Here is a 27,998-nt window from a genome sequence, read left to right as displayed (position 1 = left end):
GAGAACTAAATAGGTTTTTACAACAATGGTCATCATTAGACTTTTAATTCCAGATTTTTATTGAATTCAAATTCCACCATCTGCCATAATCAAACCCAGGTCCCCAGAGCATCACTCTGGATTACTAGTCCAGTGATAATACCACTATGCCATCGTCTTCTCAGGACCTGTGCCTTCACATTCATCCCTAGCATGTTTGTAAAATATACATTATAAAAAACAATATTTATGTCATAACAGAAACAGATTGTTGCACAGTATAAATAACTGCTATTAATATAGCACTTAAAATGTGGTCAATGCGGCTTACATCGCTGGAACTTAATTGTGCCTCTGGAGTGGAACTTGAATCCATAGCCTTCTGCCTCACAGGCAAGCGTGCTACCCAAGTGAGTCCCAGACTGACATTAGTGACTGAGAGCTTGGTCAAAGATTTAGGTTTTAAGGAGAGTCTGCAAGAAGGAGAGAGAGGCAGAGTAGTTTAGGAAGGGAATTCCAGAGCTTAGGGCCTAAGCAGCTGAAAACACAAGCACTAATGGTGCAGCAATGAGAACCAGGATGCTCAAGAGGCCACCACTGGAGGAGTGCAAAGTTCTTGGAGGGTTATAGGGTTTGGAAGGTTACAGAGATTGCGAAAGGCAAGGCCTTGGAACCATTAAAAATGAGGATGAGAATTTAAAAATTGTGGTTATGTCTCACATCTGGTCTTAATTTCATCTGTTTTTAAAATTTCCATTACAAAAATATATTTATGTCTTTAAAGCAAACAGTTAAGACAGATAATGATGAATCCTCATGTCTGTTGGTGGGAAAGAGCAGTGAGCTCTTATTCAGTGAGCCATTTTTAAACCCAAGTACATATCCGAGTCCAGGTGACTATCTAGTGCTTGTGGAAATCATAGTAAAACCGTAAAGACACTGATTCAAAAACTGTCCAAAAATAGCAAGCATTGTAATGTTATTACATTAATTAATTACAATCAGTAGCATCCTTCAGTAACAATGTTATAGCATCGTTAACAACAGGTTTGTTGGATTTTCTCCCTGAAATCAGGCCAAGTAATATTAGCTTAAGCAGTTGAACATGTTTGCAATTGTTGTTATTTCAACAAGATATAGATCACATTTCTGTAAAGGATCATTTTCCTGATGATCATTTCCATTGGGGATCTGTGGACTGTTGTTGGGTTTTGCATTGCATTAGGCACTGTATTTCCAGAACAAGCCCAAGACTACTAATATGAGAAACAGTAATAATGTTCCTGGAATCACCATATGTGGTATACATCTTGCACCTGTGAAAACATTACAAGCAACCAGTTACACAAACCATTGACAAAATACTTAATCATCTCCAAAATTGACATGTTATAAAGAGTGAGAATTTTTCATGGAATGTTTGGTGTGCTATATTCAGCTCTTCCTGTTTTTGAAATTGTATTGTTCACCTTCTTTCATACCACAGCCCATTCCCAATAGTCATACTGGACAGACAGCCCATTTCCAATTGTCATGGAGGACATTCAGCCCATTTCCAATTGTCATGGAGGACAGACAGCCCATTCCCAATTGTCATGGAGGACATTCAGCCCATTCCCAATTGTCATGGAGGACAGACAGCCCATTTCCAGTTGTCATGGAGGACATTCAGCCCATTCCCAATTGTCATGGAGGACAGACAGCCCATTTCCAATTGTCATGGAGGACATTCAGCCCATTTCCAATTGTCATGGAGGACAGACAGCCAATTTCCAATTGTCATGGAGGACAGACAGCCCATTCCCAATTGTCATGGAGGACAGACAGCCCATTTCCAGTTGTCATGGAGGACATTCAGCCCATTCCCAATTGTCATAGAGGACATTCAGCCTATTCCCAATTGTCATGGAGGACATTCAGCCCATTCCCAATTGTCATGGAGGACATTCAGCCTATTCCCAATTGTCATGGAGGACATTCAGCCTATTCCTAATTGTCATGGAGGACATTCAGCTCATTCCCAATTGTCATGAAGGACAGACTGACAATTGGGAATAGGCTTAGAGGACAGACAGCCCATTCCCAATTGTCATAGAGGACAGACAGTTCCCAGGTCCCTCTCTCTTCCCATTTAAACACTAATTCAGGAAACATATGGAGCTGATGAAAACCAATTTCTCTCGGTGGAACTTAGACTTTAGACTACCAAGGAAGAAGAATATGACAAAATATTGGTAGAAGCAGAGATGGTAGAAGGAATGGATAGGGTGAAAATTGAAAGGGAAGAGATACTGGAAAGGCTGGATATGCTTAGGATAGATAAGTCACCTGGTCTGGATGGCTTGCATTCCAGGTTAATAAAGGAAATGGTGTTAGAGATAGTGGAAGGGTTTGCCATAATCTTTCAATCTTACCTAGATAGCAAGGAGGGTGGTTGGAGAGTAGTATACTTGACACCCTTATTCAAGAAAGCATGTAAGGACAGTTGGTTTAACATCAATAGTGGGTAAGGTTTTAGAAACAATGATCATGGAAAAATCAACAGGCACGTGGAGAGATTTGAATTAAGGAAAGCCAGCATGTTTAAGTATCTAATTGAATCTTTTGATGAATTAGTAGAGAACGCTGATGGAGCGAATATGGCGGATGTTGTCTATTTGGATTTTAAGAAAGTATTTGGCAAAGTACCACATAAATGGCTTATCAAAACTGAGGTTCATGGAATAGGAGGGTCTGTGTCCAACTGGATATAAATTTGGCTTAAGGACAGAAAACTGAGTCATAGTAAATGGTTATTTTTCAGACTGGGGAATGGTACATAGTGGTGTTTCCCCAAGGTCAGTGCTAGGACCACTGCTTTTTTGCTATATATAAGTGACTTGAATCTGGGAATACAGAGTAGAATTTTTAAAATTTCCAATGATACCAAGCTTGTAGGAGTGGTAAACACCGAGGATGATACTAATTGCCTACAATATGACATATGCCACATGCAGCAGTTCAAGGTGGCAGCTCACCTCCACCTTCTCAAGGGCAACTAGGGATGGGCAATAAATGCTGGCCCAGCCAGCGAAGCCCACATCCCATGAAAGAATAAAAAAAAAGATAGGCTGGTAGAATGCGCAGATAAGTAGCAGATGGAATTTAATATAGAGAAGTGTGAGGTGATGTATTTTGGCAGTAGGGATAGGTAGAGGCAATTAGACTTAATGCCACAGTTCTAAAGAGTGTGCAGGAACAGAGCAATCTAGGAGTGCATATGCATTGATCTTTGAAGATGGCAGGACAAATTGAGAGAGTCTGGGAAACTGGATGGTCACTTGAAGAAAATAAATCTGCAGGGCTACGGCAATCAAGCGGGGGAATGAAATTGACTGGATTGTTCCACGGAGAGTTGTCATGGACTTAATGGGTCAAATGGCCTACTTCAGTGCCATAAATGACTCTATGACCTGCACTATAACTTCTACCTCCTTCTCTGGCATGAAGTGTGCCAGCCAGCATCTGGGAGAGGGGGGAAGAGTTTATATTTAAGGCAGAGACCCTTTTTTGGAACACAGAATAATGGGGAAAAGTGGAGAGGGGTATTGGTAGCCATGCTATTGGCTTCCTCTTGTTCTTTTTGGAATTGACATGTGTTTTGCTAGACTTTTCTGTTTCAATCTCAAACCTGATTCACAGGAGTTCAATTTTTTTAATCTCTCCCATTTTTTCACTTTACCTATTCACAATACGATACGGACTCGAAACGTTAACTCTGTCTTTCTCTCCACAGATGCTGTCAGACCTGCTGAGTTTTTCCAGCAATTTTTGTTTTTGTGTCCTCTATCATTTAGTGGTTTCCTATTTTCTTTCAAACTGGTTTCAGAATTTCACTGATACTTCTCTGTTTGAGTGTCCCTCCATTTGCATCTAATTAGTAACGTAAGAAATAGGAGCAGGAGTAGGCCATTTGGCCCCTCAAGCCTGCTCTGCCATTCAGTTAGATCAGGGGTAGGGACCCTTGTTCTTATCACGGGCCATTCACACATAGACAAAATCAGTCACAGACCATACACACATGAAAATCAGATTCATTTAGTTTTTTTTTGGAGAGAATACAGAAACATTCAACTCACCCATTGTTTTAATGGAATGGCTGAATTTGAATATTATATTGTCAAATATTATTATAGTAATAAATTAGTGTCACTTTTAACCAAAGCAAATTTATAATGATGATGATAGATGCTATTTTGAAGGTGTTACTGCCATAGGCATATATTTTTAGAAATCTTGCTGCAGGTCTGATGAAATTGAACCGGATGGGACCCTTGGACCGTAGGTTCCCCCTCCAGGAGGTAGATCATGGCTGATCTTCTACCTCAAATCCTTTTTCCTGCAGTACCCCCACATCCCTTGATGGCTTTACTATCTAGAGGCCTATTAAGGATTTTGTTCATCTTTCAGTTTCCACTCGTACTAATGTCCCAGAGGCTAGTTACAGAGCAGCATTGTTACAGGCAGGCAGTAGTTTATCCATTTGTCCCATCATCAGCAAGGGTGGAGTGGAACAGGAGTCTTGAAAATAGGGAAGAGATTAATTACAGCTATGAATAAGTCATAGAATTAAGTAAATTAACGTGACACGGAGGATTTAATTAACTGTTTTGTTATTTACTGATATGGTTGTGCCTCCTGGTTTGTCTGGAAAAGAAATGTTAAGTAATATGAAAATTGGAAGGCGTTTGGAGAAGCAGCAGAGCAAGTGGGTGGGACACAAGTTCAGCCCCATTGCCAGTGAGTTCCAAATTCCAGCTGTGCCAGTGTGGGACACATTCCTCAATTTATACAGAAACCAAGGCCTAGAAACTCAATGGTGCAAAACGGGGTCCTCAGATCCAATATGGTGCTGGATGTACACAGCCCATTATATTGCATTGAGATGTCCCTTAGGCATCTAGGACACACGCTGGGACTATTTAAAACAATGAATAAAATATTCAAATTAAGGTCTTATGCCTGTTGGAAATCCCTTTTGTGATTTTGGACTGTCTGAGTGTCAGAGTGATAAACTCACCCAGCAAGTCCTGGTGCTGACAAGCAGGATAGGACCTTCAGCAGCGCTATTATTAGGGTTTATCCAGTACTTTCAGGTTAGATGCTAGTTGGTTATTGAAGCTGATAATAAACATTTGAACATTCTCCAGCTTGTTTCTTCTGTGGAAACTATATTCAGATTGCTGAGATGGAGATTTTGTTGGTGATGCTGCAACATCTTTAATTTTAAACAGTTACCAAATACGGGGTGATCACCTGAAAGGGTAGTGAGACCCCCGGTTAGGAGTCTTACAGGAGGGTTGCTGAGATGACTTCTCGCTCCACGACAGCGTGCAGCTGTCGGGAATGGGTCAGAAGGACAGCATTTTCACTGAGCAGGAAGAATCAAGAGATACTTGGCTTGATGAAAAAAACATTTTCTCCATCTTCTTGTGTGCCTCCCAGTGGGGAGGATGTTGAGGTTTGGGCTAGCAACTGACATTAACAACAGAGTTTCTGTCTGATGTGATTGAAGAGAGGATTCACAGGACTCACTAGCCTGGAAATTTAAAAGAATTTTCTCTCACCCTGCAGGCTGCTGGCACTGGTTAAGGCTGAACTTCCACAGGGGAGTCAGTGGAGTCTTCTGCCTGAGTTTAAACTTCTACCTTTTTCCTGCTTTCAGGCTTTCATTTCTCTGGAGCTTCTCTGGTGAGTTTTCTCAGTGTCTTAGCTTCTGGAATGAGGTTGCTTCAGTACAGAAAGCGTTGAAGGTGTCCTTTTCTTTAGTTCTTCAGCATCGTAGTGAGGATGTGGATTTTTTATCCCTTGCTGTCACCATGATGGATGCTACCACTGGTACCATGATATATTCTGTTGTTGCTACACTTGAAGGATACTGCTTGGACACCATGAAGCAGTCTTGTATAAGTTATGGGGAAGGATTTATTAACCATACTGAACTATGTACAAATTTACAGTAGATATGGAGAGGACTCCATACTAAGCCCTTACACATTGCTATTCATCTCTACACTGGCTGCCGCTCTAGGTCATGTGCCATCTTATATCACCATGTCGGGGGTACTGTACTCAGTCTCATGTTAACCCTTTAGGTACCAGATCTTTCTACTACACTATCAGGCAGGAAAGGACCTTTCAGCAGCGCTATTTAAAGGCCTCATCCATTACTTACAGATAGTTCGTCATTGAAGCCAATGATTAACATTTGAGTTTTCTCCAGCTTGTTTTCTGACTATGGAAGCTATATTCTGGTTATTGCTGAAAAAAAGACACTCATCAGGACAATTGCAAGAATACCAGTGTCAGGGGAAGCAACACCTTCATGCTGATTCATTGGCAAGTTGACTCAGATTGGTAGAGACATTGCCATGGAGAATGCCCGACTGACAATCTTAAAATGGTTGTCAGCGTAATTTTTAGCACACTGAGGATTATTTAGCAAATATTGTCCAAACCATGGAATCACATCTAATGTTGGACATTAGACTTTGAGTTTTGCAAGAACGGGTTGGTTGTGTACGATCCATACCTCGCCCATTGCAAAGAGCAGATAAGACAGGCTGCTTGATATGATCTGCCAGTTTTTGAGACATATGGCCTACACTGGCACTGAAATTCATATACCACATTACTCATTTGTGTGATAGGCAGGACGTCTTTTTAGTTTGACGGCAGCATCCAGTTAGTGGCGAATACCACTCGTGTTGCTACTGCATAGTGGCAGTGTGAAACAGCTACTGCTGAGGAGATTTTGCTGGTGATGCTGTACTATCTTTGGTTTTCTTCGAAACAGTTGCAACCATATCTCAGTGTGATTGCCCCCACCTCCCTCCCTCACTATTGGAATTGAAGCCTAACCATGTGCTGCAGCAGCTCACTGAGCTGCTAACACCTTGCACCATGGACAGTCAGCATGTGGATTCGCTGCTGCAACTCCACTCCAGCCGTTTTACTGTCTGTGCAGCCTGGGCAAACACGGAGCAGAAGGAAGGTGCTTCTACACACAAAGAGGAACAATTGGAAGGGAATGTCACTCTGGGCCACTCGTAATAATGTCCCAGAGGCTAGTTACAGAGCAGCATTGTTACAGGCAGACAGTAGTTTATCCATTTGTCCCATCATCAGCAAGGGTGGAGTGGAACAGGAGTCTTGATGAAAATAAATAAATAACAGAATTAAGTAAACCAACGTGACATTCAGGATTTAATTGGAGTGACAGAAATGTTGTTTCAATCCTCAAGAGAATAATTATTTATTCTTTGAATTCTGACCAATATTAGAAACTGACCTTTGACCCTGATGTCCACTTCCTTCTCATCAATTCCATATTGATTGGTAGCTCGACATTTATAAATTCCTTGATGTTCTGATGTTGCTTGGGAAATACGGAGAACTCCAGGAGGACCAATCTCAATGTTGCTGCCATTACTGGGGTCTTCCCACTTTACTGTAGGTGTGGGTTTTCCACTGAAATTGCAGGTTATCGTAACCTCATCCCCTTTACTGATGTTTACTGGAAACCCTGACACTGTTTTGTTATTTACTGATATGGTTGTGCCTCCTGGTTTATCTGGAAAAGAAATGTTAAATAATATGAAAATTGGAAGGTGTTTGGAGAAGCAGCAGAGCAGTGGGTGGGACACAAGTTCAGCCCCATTGCCAGTGAGTTCCAAATTCCAGCTGTGCCAGTGTGGGACACATTCCTTAATTTATACAGAAACCAAGGCCTAGAAACTCAAAGGTACAAAACGGGGTCCTCAGATCCAATATGGTGCTGGATTTACACAGCCCATTATATTGGATTGAGATGTCCCTTAGGCATCTAGGACACACGCTGGGACTATTTAAAACAATGAATAAAACATTCAAAATAAGATATTATGCTTATTGGAAATCCCTTTTGTGATTTTGGAATCTCCCATTGTCAGAATGATTAACTCACTGAGCAACCCTTGATACTAACAGCAGTGCTATTTAAAGACATACGGACATTCGAATTATGAGCAGGAGTAGGCAACTTGGCCCCTCGAGCCTGCTCCTCCACTCAATAAGATCATGGCTGATCTGATTGTAACCTCAACTCCACATTCCTACCTATCCCAGAACCTTTCACTCCCTTGTTAATCACAAATCTGTCTAGCTCTGCCTTAAAAATATTCAAAGACTCTGCTTCCACCAGCTTTTGAGGAACAGAGTTCCAAACACTCATCAACTCTCAGAGAAAAAATTTCTCCTCAGCTCTGTCTTAAATGAGCAATCCCATATTTTTAAACTGTGACGCCTAGTTCCAGATTCTCCCACAAGAGGAAACATCCTCTCCGCACCCACCCTGTCAAAACCCCTCAGGATCTTAAAGATTTCAGTCAGGTCATCTCTTACTCTTCTAAACTCCAGCGGATACAAGCCTATCGTGTCTAACCTTTCCTCATAAGACAACCTGCCCATTCCTGGTATTCATCTAGTAAACTTTTCTCTGAACTTCTTCTAACACATTTACATCTTTTCTTAAGAGATTAATGGTGTACACAGTACTCCAGATGTTACCTACTAGGCACAGTGGAGGCCTGCCACAATGTCCTCTATCCCCAGTCTGGATGAAGACCAGGAAGCAAAGTGAGGAGGCAGTGGCTGCAGTGGTCAGCGCCAATGCCCTGAAAAGGAGGACAGCCACCTAGTGCCGAAACAGGATAAATGATCTCATTTGTTCCGCCAGGGTAAGTCACTCTTCTCATCACTCAACTCACACACTCACGAGCCCATCATACATCCCAGTTCAAAGTACATCACCATTCACTCTCTCGCACACACTTTAATTTGTCCTGCGGATAGTGTCCTCATCCTGTCCATGGCACCGCTCATCATCCACACATGTTAGGCATCATTATTATCTAACTGTGGGAGTGTCCGGCCTCTCTGAACCCCCTCTTTGTGTGACCCCAGCAGCTCCAGCTCCACAGGCTGAGGAGGGTGCTACTGCCACACAGCAGGATCCCAAAATGAGGCCGGGGCCCTCCAGGTCTTGGCCCTGCAGACACTTGCCAAGGTCCCCACAGACAGGGGGTGGCAGTCAGCAGGCTGTCTCCAACTCTGCTGTGGATGTCGGGGGAGCATCAAGATGTAGCGGCATGGTTAAGAAGGTTAAGAAGATGTCGTTGCACAACCTGGACATGGGTGTTCATAACTTGCACGTAATGTTCACTATTGTAAATAAACTCCCAAGAATGTCTCCTTGCCTATGGCTCCTTGGTATGATGAGCAGTGTTCGTGTCAGTCTGAAGTGAAACCTTGGATCCTGCACAAGATAAAGGCAAGTATCTCAGTCCAGGGCCTCCTCCCTGTGCTTTGTGCAATCTTCCCAGCACACTGATGCGCCTTCACAGTCACTGGACACATCAGTCATGCCTGCACCTCGATGGGGCTAATCATTGGTGCCAGAATATCCTGAGCCAGCAGTACAGAGTTCCATCAACTTCTCTGTGTGTTCCCAGCACCTTTGAGACGCGGGTGTGCCCTGCTGCATCTCATCAGCACCTGTGTCCGGTGACAGTGTGGTCCTAAAGGGTTCAGCTTTCCAAGCATGTCATAGGATCAGGAGAGGCTAAAGTTTCCCTGCTGCATCTCTACAATATGGCCTTGTTCACAGAGTATAAGCAGTCTGCCATCAGCCAGACAGGATTCAGACATTCACATAAGCTATGTGAAGATTTATGAAGTGTCCCCACTGCATGTTATCATCATCCTCCTGGAATGTAAGGACTATGCTGCATCTCCATGACAGGAGCCTTATCACCGAAGGTATATGCACTGCCATCAGCCAGACAAGAGTCAAATGTTCACAGATGCAATGTGAGGATCTATAGAGTCTCCTCACTGCATGTCGTCATCATCCTCTATGAATCTAGTGTCCAGTGAGAGCCTCTCAAGTGTACCGGTCTCACCTGGACAACGTGATGGCCTCATTGCCGTCATTCTCCCCTTTGAGGAGCTCATCGCCCTCATCCCCATCGACATCCTCCTCATCCCCATCGACATCCTCCTCATCCCCATTGACATCCTCCTCATCGGAGAAGACCTGCAGCTCCTCCATATAATCCTGAGGTAGATCCCACCACCCCCCCCCCCCCCCCCCCCCCCCCCCCCCCCCGCCACCCACCGTTGCAGCACCAGGCTGTGAAGGGCACAGCAGAAGAGGACGATATGTAACACTCTCTGTGCACTGTATTGCAGGGCTCCACCAGACTGGTCCAGGTCCTAGAACCTCACTTTCAACATCCCAATAGTTTGTTCCATCAAAGTACGAGTTGCTGCAGTCTGAGGCCACCACACAGGCATCATCAGCCACGTCCTCTGTGAGTAGTTCTTGTCTCCGAGGAACCAACCCTGAAGCCTCTGTGGACCCTGAAAGCTGTCAGGGATTTGAGACCTAGTGAGAATGTGTCCCCTTCCTGGGAATCCTGGGGACCTGTAACATGCGTTTGTGGTGGTCGCACACCAGCTGAACATTCAGCGAGTGGAAGTCCTTGTGCTTGACATGGTTGACAGTTACCACAGAGATCTGAGTACCACATGAGAGCAGATGATGGCACCCTGCACCTGTGGGAAACCTGAGATCGGGGCAAATCCCAATGCTCTTGCTTCATGGCTTTCCTGATCTTGGGCTAAATGCAGAAAGTTCTGTGCCTTCAAAATATGGCATCCGTGACTTCCTGGATGCATGATCCCACACAGGTCACCTGTGGATCCCTGGAAGGAGTAACCAGTGTAAAAATTTGAGCATCAAGGTCACTTTCACAGCCATTGGCAGTGGATGCCCTCCATGTCCCCGTGGTGCCAAATCCTGCAGCAGCTGGCAGATGTGACCGACCAATTCCCTGGTCATGCGCAGTCTTCTGAGACACTGGTTCTCAGTCACCTCCAGGAATGGCAGGCACTGCCTATACACCCTGGGTCTAGCTGGGCGTCAGCCGTAGTAGTTTGTTGTGGCTCTTCAGCAGCGTGCGCAGAAGCCCGACCCGCCCCTTCTTGAGGGAGCTCCTCCTCCCTCTGCCCAGCTAGGCACCTCGGTCGCTTTTTTCTCCTCATTCTCCATTCCCTGTAAGCCAGGAGCTTGGTCACCAAGCTCCATATTCCTGATGTACTCCTCCTGTAGAATGAAAGAGAGAGATGCGTAGGTTAGCATTGGTCTTCCAGGGACCTCTCATGGTTATGTGTGTGGCTCCCGCTCCGTCTCAGGGCCGCATAATGCATGCCGGAGAGTGCTGGCCATCAGTTGGATGTGCGCTGCAAGGCTGCCCAAGACCCCATCCACCTCCAACCCTCTCCATCGGATCAACTGGCGGCAGCTTTGCCCACTGGACTGCATGCTGTGCTCTCAGCTCAGGCATTCTCCTAAACCACATTGCAAAGCTGTGCTGTTAGCTTGAACCATGGGGTAGACTGGTCCAAAACTTAATGAAGACATTGTAAGGGGCTGCAGGCACCTCCGCCAGTGACTGCTCCATGGCCAGCTTTTGCAAGGAGATTGTACAACTTGCCCAGTTGTTCAATTGTTCCACAGCCCACTAAAACCCTCATGAATTTGCAGCCTCTGCCCAAGGGTACAAAGTTCAGGAGCATTTGGTGGCACTTTCAAGCCATGGTGTTGGTTGCGTGGGCAGAAAAGCTAGAGGTTTGACTCCCAAGCATGTCAGTGTAGGTGTGCCTAAACTGTCCCAGCCATGGAAGAATGCTGCAAAGTTTCTCTAATGCGTGGCCACTTCCCTCTCTCACAGCCCCCACCCCCCTCTCAACCACATGTGCTTATACACTCATCAGACTGTGCTGCCTTGGCACCCCCCCCAACTCACCCCAACCACAATGCAGCCCTTGCCCTGGCATCGTAGTAATGGCCAGCTGAGATAATGTGACTTGCCTGTGTCCTTGCCTGAATGTGCGATGCCTCTTCCTCAAAGTCAAATGGACGACCCTTGCGAGTGCTGTGCAACATTAGTGTGCACCACACCTTCAAGTTCCCCTTGAAATTCAGCCTTGCAAGGTGCACACTTTTTAAATACTGTTGTGCAACATGGCACACCGACATGCCTGGATATCCAGCACTGGGGGATGATTCTGGCAAGCAGGGCTTACAATTAGATGCAAATATATTAAAATGACTCTCCTGACATCTAGCACCGTGAAACATGCCATTGACGGTGGAGCGGACGATTGCAAATTGGCTTCACAATGGTGTACAATGGATTTTTGGCCTTTTTGCCTTATTATCTGCTCATGCCCGCCATGACACCTGACGCCAAGGGGGGCAGAAAATTCACTTGCCACAGTTTTGCATTTTCACATAATCCGTCAGTAGCTCTTTGAAATTTTATGCTTCCATCTACAATGCTACCTACATTTCTGTCATCAGCAAATTTGAATATCTGACTTTTCGATTCCATTGTCTAAGTCATCAATAAATGTGGTGAATAGTTAAGGCCCCAACACGCTCCTTGCAGGATATCACTTGCTGCAACTGGGAGACCCACACATTGTCCTTGCTCTCTGTCTCCTGCCACCAGCTTATCTAGTTCTCATTGCGAAATAGAAGAACTCTATTTTGTTTTTAATTTATTTTTCTAGAAATCTGAGTTTTTAGCTTGTTCTCGAACAGGAAGACTAATATATTATTACTCAAGTGAAACTTACAGTGAGTTTGCAGAGTCACAGAGGAGTCTGTAATTGGTTTTGTGGTGCCTGAGCCCAAGTCAACTTCTGCCAAGCAGGTGTACTCCTGTCCATCATCTGACATACTTGCAGTGAAACTGAAGACATTCCTCAATCTTTTATCTTCATCTGGGAAACCTGTTTCTTCTGTGAAATTACTCTGAATTATCTCTCTCCCTCTCAGCCATGTGAGTATGAGTTTATTGTTTGGATAGACCCTCGGACCAGTGCACTCCAGACTATATGTTCTGTTAACTTCCAGCACTTCAGGAGGTGGAGTAATGTTTATCTCTCGATCTGTTAAAGGAGAATCACAGTGAACAGAATGTCTGGATATTCATATTAGTCTCTGCCCACATTCCAACATTAGATTTGAATTCAGAAACAAACTACTGACAGAACTTCCCTCATTAGACAAGTGAACAGGACTGTGGCTCCCTATGGAGCAAAAATCATTAAATTTCCACCAAACTGAGACACATCTAGGGACAGTTCAAGTGCTATTCTGTGAAAGCATCAACATTCTGAGATGACTTCTCCCTGAAAGGCAAAGGCAGGTTTTTTTTGTACATGGAAGATAAACAGATGATGGACATAGTAAAACTGTTGTTTCTTCACCTTGGCTTATTTCCAAAGGTTTCACTACCTTCATTTGAAAGATTCGAAGGCCAGCTCAGTGATACACAATGAAATGATAGGATATGATCTTGCTACAAACTCTTAGACCTGGTTTACTTGCCTCACTTTCAATCGCTGAGTGTCCATTAACCCATGTGAGTTCAGGATCAAATTGTGTCTTCATGTTCATCTGTTTTACACTACTCTGCAGCACCGTTCTGTATTTTACCAGCACCAGGCTACCTTAAATCAGACATGTTCTGGTTCTCCTTAAGGACCTTCTCCTGTCCCTATCTTCTTGTTATGTTAGAAGAAGAGTTTTCACTTACTGTATACCATGACCACCACTTTCTTCTCCTTCAGCTGATTACTCTCTGATGTACAGATCACAGTGCATGGTGCTGCAAAATCCCATTCCTGGACACTCGGAAAATAGTCTGTGGACCAATTTCTGCTTTTTGTTCTGTTAGGATTTACCCCTGGTTTATATTCCACACTGAGCACTGGTTTTGTACATGTCGTACTGCAGTTCACCTGTAAAGAGTCTCCAAATTCAACAGCTGGGGGGTTTATGTTGATCGAAACCTCAAATCCAGTTACAACTGCTGCCAAGGAAACAAATCACAATATGTGCAGGAAATGCTTTTAATTATAAAACTAATCAATTAACTCCCCACAGTAAATACACGCTATCATTTTAAATCCAAGTATTTTTACAATGGAAATTAAAACTGGATGCTCAAAAGAACAAAAGAAGGTGGCTAAAAATTCAAATTCACTATTGCTTTGAAACAGATGAAGCCAATAGATATATTGGTTTCCTGTAAAAGTGTAAAGGGCTGCAGTGGTAAAAGTGTCAGTTCAGCCTTGGGTTCGATAAGCAGGCATTAGAAAGACCAAATCGTGAGCCAACCATGACTGCCACTTGGAAGGGAAAGCAGCAGTGCGAATACTTGCAAGTTCATATGATATGTTTAGATGAAAAGAGCCCTGGTCATTTTTTATCTTTTTACCTATCTCTGCTTTTTAGCCACTTCACAATGCTTTTTCTATTTGTTCAAGGGATGTGGGCTTCGCTGGCTAGGCCAGCATTTATCGCTTCATCTCTAACTGCCCTTGAGAAGCTGGTGGTGAGCTGCCGTCTTGAACCGCTGCACGATTCCTAACCTCTGATCTGCTCTTGTAGCCACAGTATTTATATGGGTCGTTCAGTTCAGTTTCTGAAAGTTTTGGGCTGAAAACTGAAAAGTGAATGTGATCTTTAATGGGATTAGAAACAAGGTGGAGGGACAAACAAAGAGAGAAGAAATACCAAAGAAATTCTGGAAAATGTTTGAAAGGAAAATAGGAAACCATTTGATGATGGAGAATCCTTACGTCAAAAACAAAAAGAACTTAATTTCTATTGCACCTTTAATGTAATAAATATCCCAAGGTGTTTCATAGAAGCAATTATGAAAAAATAATTTGATACTGAGCCTCATAAAAATCTATTTGGACTAGTGACCAAAATGTGGTCAGAGAAGTAGGTTTTAAGGGAACTGTTAAAGGGGATGTAACTATTGGGAAGTGCAAGTCATTTAGTCCATTCCCTAGCCACTGCCATTCATTTCAGTGCAAACTAGCTCAAGTGAAAACTGGACTTTTCAGAGCCCTGGGTCCCAGTTTTGACGGAGTCGGAGTGACTCTGGAGCCATTTAAAAATAGCAGACAGGAGCTAATTCCCGGATTCCCACCCCCGTTCCTGGTGCCCCTATTTTTGCTGGGTGGAATAAGGTGCCATAGCACGACGCAACCCTGTACCCCCGACCTGACTGGCTCCATTGCAGATCTAGGTATCTCCCAGCCCCCTGCCCACCAAAAATTTTCATGGAGGCAGGCCAACTTCTCCATGACTCATGATTCACAGTACTCAGAGGAGATGTGAACCATAGTGTAAAATCAAGAACTTTTGAAAGATATATTCAAAAGTTCTTACCCATGCACCCATTTCCTCCATGTCCCCTCCACGTCAACATGCCCCCTTCCAAACATGGCCCCTTACAGCCCATTCCAACTCATTGCCAAGTTATACACCCCACCCACACCCAATGGCCTCTCATACTCTTCATGCCAACCGTTGGCCTTTCCATGCCCATGACCCAATATATTCTAATTCTTTTATGAATCTGGGCTCTCAGCCAAGCAGGCTTAATGAGGCCATATACATCTACTTAAAGAGTTCTTAAACCTGCCCTCATTGTACACCCAGGGTGCTGTTAGGGAAGGAGTTCCAGGATTTTGACCCACGACAATGAAGGAGCGGCGATACATTTCCAAGTCAGAATGGTGGGTGGCTTTGAGCGGAACTTCCATGTGGTGGTGTTCTCATGTATCTGCTGCCCTCGTCCTTCTAGATGGTAGAGGTTGTGGGATTGGAAGGTGCTGTCTAAGGAGCCTTGATGAGTTTCTGCAGTGCATCTTGTAGATGGTACACATTGCTGCTACTGTGCGTCAGTGGTGGAGGGAGTGAATGTTTGTGGATGGGTTGCTAATCAAACGGGGCGGCTTTGTCCTGGATGGTGTCAAGCTTCTTGAATATTGTTGGAACTGCACTCATCCAGGCAAGCGGAGAGTATTCCATCGCACTCCTGATTCTAGGCCCGGCTAAATGCAGTGATACGTGTTACAAACCCCATAGGGAACAATAACTTTTTAAAGGTAAAAGGTGCTAAAACTGACTCTCAACACTTTAACGGGTTTTTATTTCTGTTTCTTCCTCCTTCGGCAACAAGAGATCACAGGGGGATTTCTCTAAACTGAGGTTTTGCGAGGAATTTCCCCATTCCCCCTTTTCAGGACTATCAGCTTTACTTAAGTTAAAGAGACCTTTTAAAATGTAATTATCTTGTGAAGTTAGCATTCATGACACCTCCTCCCTAAAAATGAAAAAAAAAATTACCGTAGACATGTTTTTTTCCACATCACTAACAAAAAACAACAGATTTCAATTTGTAAACATTTTAATAACTAATTTATTACAGATAGTACAGGTAACATTATTCCCTTTTTGTCACATTTCACCATAAACATATCAGGCAGAATCGTCCCAGATGCGGTAGCAATGGGAAAAATGTCCACACTGGTGCTTTTCACACCGTATCGTCCCTAACCAAAGCATTAGGAACGTAGGAACAGGTGAAAGCTGTTCAGGCTGTCAAGGCAGCACTGCCATTCAATACGATCATGGCTGATTGAACACTTCAATGCTTTTTACCTACACTGTGCCCATAAGAACATATGAAATAGGAGCAGGAGTAGGCCATTTGGTCCCTCAAGCCTGCCCCACCATTCAATAAGATCTTGGCTGATCTGCCCCAGGCCTCAACTCCTCTTTCGTGCCAGCTCCTCATAGCCTCGGCTCCCCGATATTTCAAAAATCTATCTACCTCCTCTTTAAATACTTTCAGTGATCTAGCCTCCACAACTCTCTGGGATAGAGACTTCCAGACATTCACTACCCTCTGAGAGAAGAAATTCCTTTGCATCTCAGTTTTAAATGAGTGCTCCCTTACTCTATAACAGTGTCCCCTAGTTTGAGATTCCCCCTCTAGTGGAAACACCTTCTCAGCATCCACCCTGTCAAGCCCCCTCAGTCTTGTACGTTTCAATATGATCAGCCCTCATTCTTCCAAACTCTAATGAGTAATGTTTGGCTGTTCTTAATAAGTCAATCCGTTCATCCCAGGAATCAGCCTAGTGAATCTCTTCTGAACTGCCTCCAATGACAATGGTATCCTTTCTTAAATACAGGGATTGAAACTGTTAACAGTACTCCAGGTGTGGCTTCACCAACGCCCTGTACATTTGTAACAAGACTTCCCTATTTTTAAACTCCAACCCCCTAGCAACAGAGGCCAAAATTCCATTTGGCTTCTTAATTACTTGCTGCACCTGCATACTAACTTTTTGTGTTTCATGCACAAGAACACCCAGATCCCTCTGTGCTGTACTTTTTTGGAGTCGGTCTTCATTTAAATAAGTCTGCCTTTTGATTCTTCCTACCAAAGTGCATGAGCTCACACTTTTCTACAGTAAACTCTATCTGACAAGTATCTATATCCCTTTGCAGATTCCTTATGTCCTCATCACATCATGCCCTCCCACCTATTTTTGTACCAAATCAGCAAATTTGGATACATTACACTTGCCCCCTCCTCCAAGTCATTAATATAGATGTAAATAATTGAGGCCCTAGGACTGGTCCTTGTGGCACTCCACTAGTTATGTCTTTCCAACCTGAAAAAGACCCATTAATCCCAATTCTCTGTCTTCTGTGTATTAACCAATCCTCAGTCCATGCTAGTACACTACCCCCAATAGCGTGAGCTCCTACCTTGTGCAATAACCTTTTATGTGGCACCTTATCGGTTGCCTTCTGGAAATCCAAATATACTACATCTATCGGTTACCCTTTATCAACTCTGCTTGTTATATCCTCAAAGAACTCTAGTAAATTTGTCAAACATGATTTTCCCTTCACAAAACCATGTTGACTCTGTTTGATTGTGTTACTTTTTTCTAAACGTCCTGTTTCTTCTTTAATAATGGACTCCAGCATTTTCCCAATGACAGATGTTAGGCTGACTGGCCTATAGTTTCCTGCCTTTTGTCTCCCTCCCTTCTTGAACAGGGAAGTCACATCAGCGGTTTTCCAATCCGCTGTGATCCTCCCGGAATCCAGTGAGTTCTGGAATATTTTGACTAATGCCTCTGCTATCTCTGCAGCTGCTTCCTTTAAAACCCTTGGATGAAGGCCCTGGCAGCTTGTCTGCCTTTAGTCCCATTAGTTTGTCAAACTCTTTGTCCCTCGTGATAGAGACTGTTACAAAATCTTTCCTCCCATTAGCTCCTTGCCCATTTGATATATTTGGGATGTTTATAGTGTCTTCCACCTTGAAGACCAATGCAAAATATTGGTTTAAATTATCTGCCATTTCCCTGTTCCCCATTATCAATTCTCCAGTCACATCCTCCAAGGGTCCCACGCTCACTTTAGCCACTCTCTTTCTTCATAACCATTTACATTATTGTTAATCAGAAATCTATCAATCTCTACCTTAAACATACTCAATGACTGAGCTTCCACAGCCCTCTGGGATAGAGAATTCCAAAGATTCACCACCCTCTGAGTAAAGAAATTTTTCCTCATCTCAGTCCTAAGTGGCTTCCCTGCTTATTTTGAAACTGTGTCCCTGGTTCTAGACTCCCCAACCAGGGGAAACATTTTACCTGCATTTACCCTGTCTATTTCTTTATGTATTTTGTAGGTTTCAATGAGATCACCTCTCATTCTTCGAAACTCTAGAGAATACAGGCCCAGTTTCCCCAATCTCTCTTCAAAAGACCGTTCTGCCATCCCCGGAACAAGTCTGGTGAACTTTTGTTGCACTCCTTCCATGGTAATAATATCCTTTCTGAGGTAAGGGGACCCAAACTGCACACAGTACCCCAGGTGCGGGCTAATCAAGCTTCTATACAATTGAAGCAAGAATTCACTACTCCTGTACTCAAATCCTCTTGCGATAAAGGCTAACATTCCATTAGCCTTCCTAATTGCCTGCTACACCTGCATGTTAGCTTTCAGTGACTTATGGACAAGGACACCCAGGTCCCTTTGTATATCTTCACTTTCTAATCTTTTCCCATTTAGGAAATACTCTGCACATTTGTTCCTTCCACCTCATATTTTTCCACATTATATTCCATCTGCCACGTTCTTGCCCACTCACTAAGTCTGTCCAAATTTTCCTGTAGCCGCTTTACATCTTCCTCACAACACATTCCCGCCTAGATTTGTATCATCTGTGAACTTGGAAATATTACATTTGGTCCCCACATCCAAATCGTTGATATATATTGTGAACAGCTGGGGCCCAAGTACTGATCCTTGTGGTACCCCACTAACCACAGACTGCCAAAATGAGAATGACCTGTTTATTCCTACTCTCTGTTTTCTGCCTGTTAGCCGATCCTTAATCCATGCCAGTTTATTGCCTCCTTTCCCATGTGCTTTTACCTTGCTAATCAACCTCCTGTGGGGGACTTTATCAAAAGCCTTCTGAAAATCCAATATACTACGTCCAATGACTCCTTTATCAATTTTGTTAGTAACATCGTCAAAAAATCCAACAAGTTCGTCAAACATGATTTCCTATTCGCAAATCCATGCTGACTATGCCCAATCAGATCATGATTATCCAAGTATTCCTTTATCACATCCTTTTGTAATAGATTCTGGAATTTTCCCCACTACGATGTAAGGCTGACAGGTCTGTAATTCCCTGTTTTCTCTCTCCCTCCCTTCTTAAGTAGTAGAGTGACATTTGCTACCTTCCAATCTTCAGGAATCATTCTAGAATCTATTGAATTTTGGAAAATGAACACCAATGCATCCAGTACAGCAACCTCTTTCAACACTCTGAGATGCAGAATATGAGGTCCTGGGGACTTATCAACTTTCAGTCCCATTAATTTCTCCAGTACAATCTTCTTACTTATACTAATTTCCTTCAACTCCTCACTCTCCCTAGTTCCTTGGATCTCTAAATCTAGGAGATTTCCTGTATCTTCCTCAGACAAAACAGACACAAAGTAATCATTTAGCTTCTCTGCCATTTCTCTATTCCCCATTATAAATTCTCCTGACTCTGCCTGTAATGGACCCACATTTGTCTTAGCCAAATGCTTCTTTTTTACATACCTATAGGAGCTTTTACAGTCCGTTTTTATGTATTAATTATGCATTCCCAGGAAACATGCCGATTCCATAGCGGGCTGGCTCTCATTTGCCTGCCACGCCATCACCTCACCGCTTCATCATGCCAGGCGCTGTATTTAAAGACCAGCCGCGTGCACAGCTCTCCGTGCTTCCAGCCCATGACTGCTGCAACGAGGACATGGCCCTAAAAAGGAAAAATGACTGCACTCCCAGGTTCAATGACATGCCCCTCGAGCGCCTTTTGGATGCAGTGGAGGCTCGCCATGATGTCCTGTACCCCTGCTCTGGCAGCAGGATGGGCAGCAACCTCACTAATCCTGCTTGGGAGGCAGCGGCAGCGGTGGTCAGCGCCAATGCCCTGCAAAAGAGGACAGCCACCCAGTGCCGCAGAGGTCTCATCCATTCCGCCAAGATAATTCACTCTTCTCATCACTCTCAACTCACACACTCACAAACACATCACACGTTCATAGGGATCTCACACCTTAAGGGACAACCCCACTAACTCTAACACACACCTTCACATCTCTATCAGGCTCATACCCTCTTGAGCTGGCGTCCTCATTCTGGCTGAGGCTCCGCTCACCACACAAAATTGCATGCAGTGCCATGTGTCCTGCTCACACTCTCTCCATTTGTTTTCATGCAGGAGAAATCTGGGAGAGGTCCCAGACCGGGGGGTGAAGTAGCCCACATTAGACCCCTCGGTCACTTTGAGGGATGTGCCATCGCACTGACTGGTGAGTACATGGACCATGGCTACAGTGACAGTGAGGTCGGCAGTGAACACTCATGTAAGGATCTTGCACCACATCATCCCTCTCTCAATGCAAATGTGAGTGCTGTCTCTCCTGCTTTTAACTCTGCTGCCATGCACTAGTTATCTCTACTTCGGTTCATAGGGAGCTCTGCCAAGTGACCAATACCCTTAGACAGCCATTTGCTCAGCTCCATCCACATCCTTACCTCCAGCCAAGAGGACTGGAGCCATATCCACAAACATTCACTCTCTCCACCACTGACGCACAGTAACAGCAGTGCACACCATCTACAAGATGCACTGCAGGAGTTCGCCAAGTATCCATAGACAGCACCTTCCAAACCTAGAACCATTACCATCTAGAAGGATAAGGGCAGCAGATAGATGGGAACACCACCACCTGGAAGTTCCTCTCCAAATCACTCACCATCCTGACTTGGAAATATATCGCTGTTCCTTCACTGTCACTGGGTCAAAATCCTGGAACTCCCTCCCTAACAGCACTGTGGGTGTAGCTACACCACATGGACTGCAGCGGTTCAAGAAGGCAGCTCACCACCACCTTCTCAAGGACAATTAGGGATGGGCAATAAATGCTGGCCAAGCCAGCAAAGCCCACATCCCCTGAATGATTAAAAAAAAAACACCTCCTCCATTGAAGAGCTGGAAATGAGCAGCCTGGAAGACCTGTCACAGCACTTACCCACACCAGTGCAGAGACACACACCTTGGTGGAACCTAGATCTAGAGCAGGCTCTGGTTCACAAGCTGGTGGTCACCGCATAGACATATGTCTGCAGCAGGACAAGGCAGGTTATTGCAAGCTCCCTGGCACTCGGAGCACTGCTGGGAATCAGGCATCTTTGAGGTCTGAGTCAGATGACTGGCCTCTAGATTTGGCCTTCCAACTCATCCTGGAGAGTCAGCAGAATTGTTTGAAACCCTCAGCAGAGTGGCATGTGAATCAGAGAAGTGCGTCCGCCTGCTCTCTGATAAAGTGGTGCCCACATGTGCATGTATGGAGGTCTCCATTGGAGAGGAAGGCGGACGCCATGGAGACTCTTGTTCAGCAGAACCCGGAGATGTGTGCAGACCTGCACCCCTTCGCAGGAGCAATGGGTGAGTTCCTGCAGTGGCAACGCAAGAGGAAACAGGGCACCTCAATGTCCCTCAAGAAGTCAGACTGGGGACCCCGGACACCAGAAGGGAGGAGGAGTGACTCCTTGGGTCATCCACTCAGTAATCTCACAGACTGTCCTCTCCCTCCGAGTCCCCTTCGCCTTTGAGCTCCTCACCTCATCCTCTGTCACCACAGAGGGAGCAGCTGGCCATGAGTGATTCTGGTAGGAGAGGTGTGGGTGTGGCAGGGCCTTTCGGAGCCTCGTGCAAGCACTCCCCCATGCAGGCAGGTCCTTCACATATCACACTCACCTCAATGTCCTGAGCATGAATGCTGCCTGCTGGGGTTCGCTTTCAGTTGTCCATCTGAGTTGACCTGCATCTCCGCCCACCCACTGAGCACACTCCCATGTAGCACCTGATCATCTGATCTCGCCCACCATGACTGTTGTTTCACTTTTGATTTGGACAGCATAGTCTGGATTCAGTTTTGCATGTGCTTCCCTGTCTTTTCCCCTTCCCCAGTCATCCATTTCCTCTCCCCCATAACAGTTGACCCCCACAGCATCACCTTCTACCTCCCCTCCGTGACATACCAGCCACAACCCTTTTCCTTCGGGGATGTCCAGGTGAACATGCACGCTGCCGTCCATCCTGAAAATCCCACCCCCATCCACATTCACATCCCCGACCTCCTCCTTCCCACCCCCAGGGTCCGTTGCCTCCGAGTCACCACCAACCACCCACGTCATCCCTTCTATTGCTACTATTGAACCCTTACCCTCCCACCCTACTGCCTCACTCTGCCCTCGGTCATTCTCACCACCCGGTCAAATCACGCCTATCCTCAGTTCGCTCCCCAGGAAGTGGTCATGGACCCATCAGACCCCTCCCTTGCACATCCCCTCTCCAGACCCCTTCCTGCCCCGCACCCCTAGAACCCCATTTCCCCCTTCCGAACCATTTCCCCCTCCAGACCCCTTCACCCCTCTGAACCCCTTCCCCCACCCTCCCACCAGAGCCCCTTCCTCCCCTGGAGCCCCCTTCACCCCCGAGACCCCTTTTCCCCATGGAACTCCAGCCTTACTCCTTCCCGCAGCTTTACTCCTTTCCCCTTCCTGACTCTCTTAGACACCCTCATTTCATCCTCCAGCTTTACTCTTTCCCCCTTCATGACTCCTTCCTCCACCCTTACTCCCTCCTCTCTCTGCACTCCTTCCAGCCCCCCTGGACTTCCTCCCTTCTCCATACTCCCTCCTCCCCCTGGACTCCTTCTCCCCTCCAAACTCCTTCCTTTACACCTTCCACCCACTTGCCGTCTTCTCCCCCATTACATCCTCCTCCCCCTGTGCTCCCTCCTTCCATCCTCACCCCCCGACACCTTCATTACCCCCTCCCAACTTCACGCCTCTCAACACCTCCATACCATCCACTCCCAACCTCACCCCTCCTCCTCCTCTCCCAGTCAATCCTAGGCCTTCCTCTCCCACCGCCTCGACCATCATCTGTTGTGAGCATCAACGGTGACTTTCGAACTTCCGTGACCTGCTTCGCAGCAGAGCCATGTCCGTGAAAATCCGTCCAGCAAGCCATGGGTGTTCCTCCAGGATCCGGTTGCTGTCGGAATCCAGCATCTTCTGCTGTTGGATGTCCACGATGTGAGCAAGGCCCTGACAGTAAATCCCGACTTCTGCACGTCACAGTTGTCAAGACATGTTCTACACCGGCATGTTTTCTCGCCGATGTGGGCAGACAATCCAGCAAGGGTTGGGGGTGGGGGGGAGGGGGGGGAATGATCCTGGCGGGTGGCCTTTTAATTGTAATGCTGATATATTACAATGAGGTTCCTAACATTCGATGGCAGGGAACACAGCCCACCATCAACGAGCTAAGCGGACAATCACAAACAGGTTTCACGACATTATGAATCCAATTTTTGACCTCCTCGCCATATTGCCCACTCACACCACTGAACACGCCCGGCGTTGGCGGGCACAAAAAATCATGGCCATCATATTGACAACACTATAAGGCTTAACACGTAACAACTAACCGTATGTGAAAATTAAGATTTAAAGTCCAGCCTATATAAGCACTTGGGCCTAAGTTTTCCGGTCCCACTGACTACAGCAATCGTTGCCGGCGGGACAGAAAATTTGATGGACCACCCTTAGATTCCCAACTTTCCTGCAAAAAAGGGTTTATTTTAATACTGGTTAATTCACTTTCTTTCAATCGCCACATAAGATCTTTTTCATTTTACATCATCTTTACACCTTTTCCTTGTTCTTAACTGTCTTCTTCAAGTTGCTTTTCAAAATCTATATTGGATTGTATACAATCAGGACCCTGGGATAACTATTGTGCTCGGCCAATTCTGCAACAATCTCTGTCTTTTTAGCTCCTACTTTCAAGCTAACACCTAATTCCTTTGCCACACCTTCAAATTAGCCTTCGTTAACCGTTCTAATGCATTAACAGACAGGTCTCTTTCTAAAAATGCTTGAACAGAAGTAGCCATGTTGGCTTCCCACTAAATAAAACAAAAGAAAATGTGAAACCTTGTTTATTTAAATTCTGGAAACTTCCAATGTACCTATTTTACAGCCACTTGGATCTATCCCACAGGAACCAGTTTGTTACAGTCCCCATGCTTCCCATCATTAATTACAGAACAGCAAAAACATGTTCTTGGGAGAGTTCCAATTCTTCTCTTGGCTGTATCTCAGTAGCAGCTGTTCTTTATTCTGTGAGACACTTTGAAAAATGCTAAAACTGCCACTGTCACCTCACTGGGTTTCTATTTGAGCTTCTCTCCCCTTAAAATAAAAGGGACAGTAGCAACATGGATATAAAATTGGCTGAGTGACAGGAAACAGAGAGTAGTTGTTAATGGATGTTTTTTGGACTGGGGAAGGTTTGTAGTGGAGTTCCTCAGGGACCCGTGCCCTTCCTGATATAGATTAATGACCTACATGGCACAATTTCAGAATTTGCAGATGATATGATACTTGGAAGCATTGTGAACTATGAGGAGGATAATGTAGAACTTCATAAGGACAGACAAGTTGGTGGAATGGGTGGACAAATGGCAGATGAAGTTCAACGTGGAAAAATATGAAGAGATTCATTTTGGTAGGAAGAACATAGAGAGACAATAAAAATAAAGGATACAACTATAAAGGGGGTGCAGGAGCAGAGGGCCCTGGGTGTGTTTGTGCATAAGTCATTGAAGGTGGCAGGGCAGGTTGACAGTGCAGTTAGTAAAGCATATAATATCCCAGGCTTTATTAATAGGGGCACCAGAATATAAGAGCAAGGAGGTTACCTTGAACATGTATAAGACACCAATTCAACCTCAGCAGGAGTATTGTGTCCAGTTCTGGGTGCTACACTTTAGGAAGGATGTGAAGTTATTGGAGAGAGTGCAGAAAAGATTCATAAGAATGATTCCAGGGATAAGGAACTTCAGTTAAGAAGATAGATTGGAGAAGTTGGGACTGCTTTCCTTGGAGAAAAGATGACAGAGGAGATTTGATAGAGGTATTCCAAATCATGAGGGGTCTGGAAAGGATCGAGAACCAGAGGGCATAGATTTAAAGTAATTGGTAAAAGAAGCAAAAGCAACATGAGGAAAAAGATTTTTCAGCAGCAATTGGTTAAGGGTCTGGAATGCACATTGAGAGTGTGGGGGTGAGGCAGGTTTAATTGAGGCATTCAAGATGGAATTAATATGTTATCTGAAAAGGAAGAATGTGCAGGTTACGAGGAGAAGACAGGGGAATGGTACTAGGTGAGTTGCTCATTCAGAGAGCCGGTGCAGACAGAGGCTGTAATAATTCTGTGATTTTGTGATTCTTAGCAACCGAAGATCACGTGGGTATTTCTCCCAACTGAGGTGTTTACCAGGCATTCACCAACCACTTTTCGGAACTACCTATTTTACTTTAAGTTAAAAGGAACATTTTAAAACATAATTGTCTTGTACGGTTCAGTGTTTATGACATATACAAGATCCTTATTTTAGTGTGGGATCTTGCTTGAGAGGAAGTTAACTGGAAAATAGACGGATTCAACATCCTCAAAATTTCACAATTCAGAGGAAGAAAATTGGGAGGGCAGCAAATCAGCATCTACCCTCCTGTTGCTTGAGGACTGAGGCTTGTATGGGAACACTTTATTTTTAAACAAATGCTGCTATCCATACAGTCCGAAGAATGAAGTATCTCAGGTTTAAAACAACCAATACTTGCATTTACATTACTCACTTGCCTGTAATGTGCTAAAACGTCACAAAGTGCTTCACTGGAGTGTTATTAAACAAAATGGGAAACTGACAATAATAATCCCATTAAGCAGGAGGAGGAACCGGAAGGAATGTAAGAATGGTAGAGGCACTGGTCTGGTTTGAGCTGCCTGCAAACTGTTATTTGTGTGCCAGCATGAGCACTGAACTCTATTGTTCAGCCACTTCTATGTTCCTCATTGTAGCCTCGTGCAAATCTGCAGAACTGCTGCTTTCAATATGATGGCAACACCAACAAGTATGGCAAAGTCCACTTGGAAACAGTGCTTTCGACAAAATATTCTGTGGACTATTCACTTCCTGTTGGCTAAAAAGAGCCAAATGTCCGTCCAGTTGTCAATTAACTGACCAGAGTTGGAGATGGCGTGGAGGCTACATTCAGGGAACCTGCCCGGTCTCCCCGCTGCAGTGGAGCTGCTTAAAATCCATCGCTCGTCCTTAACTATAAAGTACAGAAAAATGGCCACCGCTCTTCATTTATTACAAAGCAAAATAATGGTAACGAAACAGGAAGTATCAGATCCACAAAGGAGGCTTTTAGACGAAGTTGAGCCCTTGGTCTCGCCTGAGCGGGATTCTGTAGTTGTTTATATCTATCAAGGTTTTTAGAAAGAACCCAGACATCCCCAAAGTAATATTTCCCAATACCCTGAATTAAAATAGAACAGGAAACTGTAAAATCTCCACCAGATTAACCATCACTCAAAATCTAACTGTACCCACTCTGAATATAATATAAACAGGAATTTACTTTATTTTAACCCACCTGTTATTCTGAAAATTAACACGGAGAAGTAAATACATCCAACCGGTGAATTCAGTTTAAAATCCATAACTCCGGAGTTTGGAAGGAATGCGTCCTCGCGGTTCCCCCAGACTGCAGTTTGAAATTGAAACTGCTCTTCCCGCTTTTTAAAGAGACTCCGTTTCAGATCATTCTCATGACCATGGTCCTTCTGGGACACTTTTTTTTTGAAAAATATACTTTATTTATAAAATATCTGGAAGAATGTTCCAAAACATTTCAAAATCACCATCACAAAAGTACAATCAGATTCAACTTTTACACATTGATCACGAGGTGCATCAATACAATCAATGAATATTACAATCATTTCAATATGGTCATTACAGACAACAGTATTGGAGTTATCAACATACATCATGTTGCGCTCTGAGGTGCTTCAATACAATTATAATACAATTAGTATTCACTGCATACATTCATTTTGAGCTGTATAGCCCGAGAGACTCTCAACAGTTCCCAGCCCCTCGGTGCACTTAGATAGCGACCCTTCCCCATTGCGCCTTTGCGGCGGCTGCCCCAAGCTTTAGTGCGTCCCTCAGCACGCAGTCTTGGACCTTGGAATGTGCCAGTCTGCAACACTCGGTCGGGGACAACTCTGCGCTGGAAGACCAAGAAGTTTCGGGCAGACCAAAGAGCGTCTTTCACCGAGTTAATAATCCTCCAGCTGCAGTTGATGTTTGTCTAGGTGTGTGTCCCTGGGAACAGCGCATAGAGCACAGAGTCCTGTGTCAAAGAATTGCTTAGGATGAACCTTGACAGAAATCACTGCATCTCTCTCCAGACCTTCTTTGCAAAGGCACAATCCACAAGGAGGTGAACAACAGTCTCGTCCCCACCACAGCCACCTTGAGGGCAACATGCAGAGGGGGTGAGACTCCTGGCGAGTTGTTTGCAACTGAAAAATACA

The 27,998-nt window shown here is 44.7% G+C and overlaps 1 protein-coding gene across 2 annotated transcripts; it reads right to left on the bottom strand.

The window, feature by feature from the left end:
• Positions 1-41: 41 nt before the first annotated feature.
• On the bottom strand, positions 42-27,202 carry LOC121271406 (hemicentin-2-like). Of its 2 annotated transcripts, none has more exons than XM_041177395.1 (5): positions 27,050-27,202; positions 13,668-13,943; positions 12,703-13,017; positions 7,310-7,591; positions 42-1,295 (listed from the first exon to the last, which is right to left on the bottom strand). In XM_041177395.1, exons 1-5 carry the CDS (start codon positions 27,114-27,116, stop codon positions 1,201-1,203), a joined length of 1,035 nt encoding a protein of 344 aa, XP_041033329.1. In that variant the 5' UTR covers positions 27,117-27,202; the 3' UTR covers positions 42-1,200. The 2 variants fall into 2 exon arrangements, with proteins under 2 accessions (XP_041033329.1, XP_041033330.1); XM_041177396.1 differs by having other exon boundaries at positions 13,668-13,940; positions 27,050-27,197.
• Positions 27,203-27,998: the final 796 nt, after the last annotated feature.

Source organism: Carcharodon carcharias, chromosome 30, assembly GCF_017639515.1.
Source record: "Carcharodon carcharias isolate sCarCar2 chromosome 30, sCarCar2.pri, whole genome shotgun sequence".
Classification (NCBI taxonomy): Eukaryota; Metazoa; Chordata; class Chondrichthyes; order Lamniformes; family Lamnidae; genus Carcharodon; species Carcharodon carcharias.
This window is presented reverse-complemented; position numbering and strand designations above follow the sequence as displayed.

Excerpts from the sequence above, each read along its gene's own strand:
- LOC121271406 (XM_041177395.1), bottom strand. The coding sequence starts at position 27,116 with ATGGATTTTAAACTGAATTCACCGGTTGGATGTATTTACTTCTCCGTG. Across the intron at positions 7,592-12,702 it reads TGTGACTCTGCAAACTCACT|ATAAACCAGGAGGCACAACC; the intron begins GTAAGTTTCACT and ends TTTCTTTTCCAG. Across the intron at positions 1,296-7,309 it reads AGTGGACATCAGGGTCAAAG|GTGCAAGATGTATACCACAT; the intron begins GTCAGTTTCTAA and ends ATGTTTTCACAG.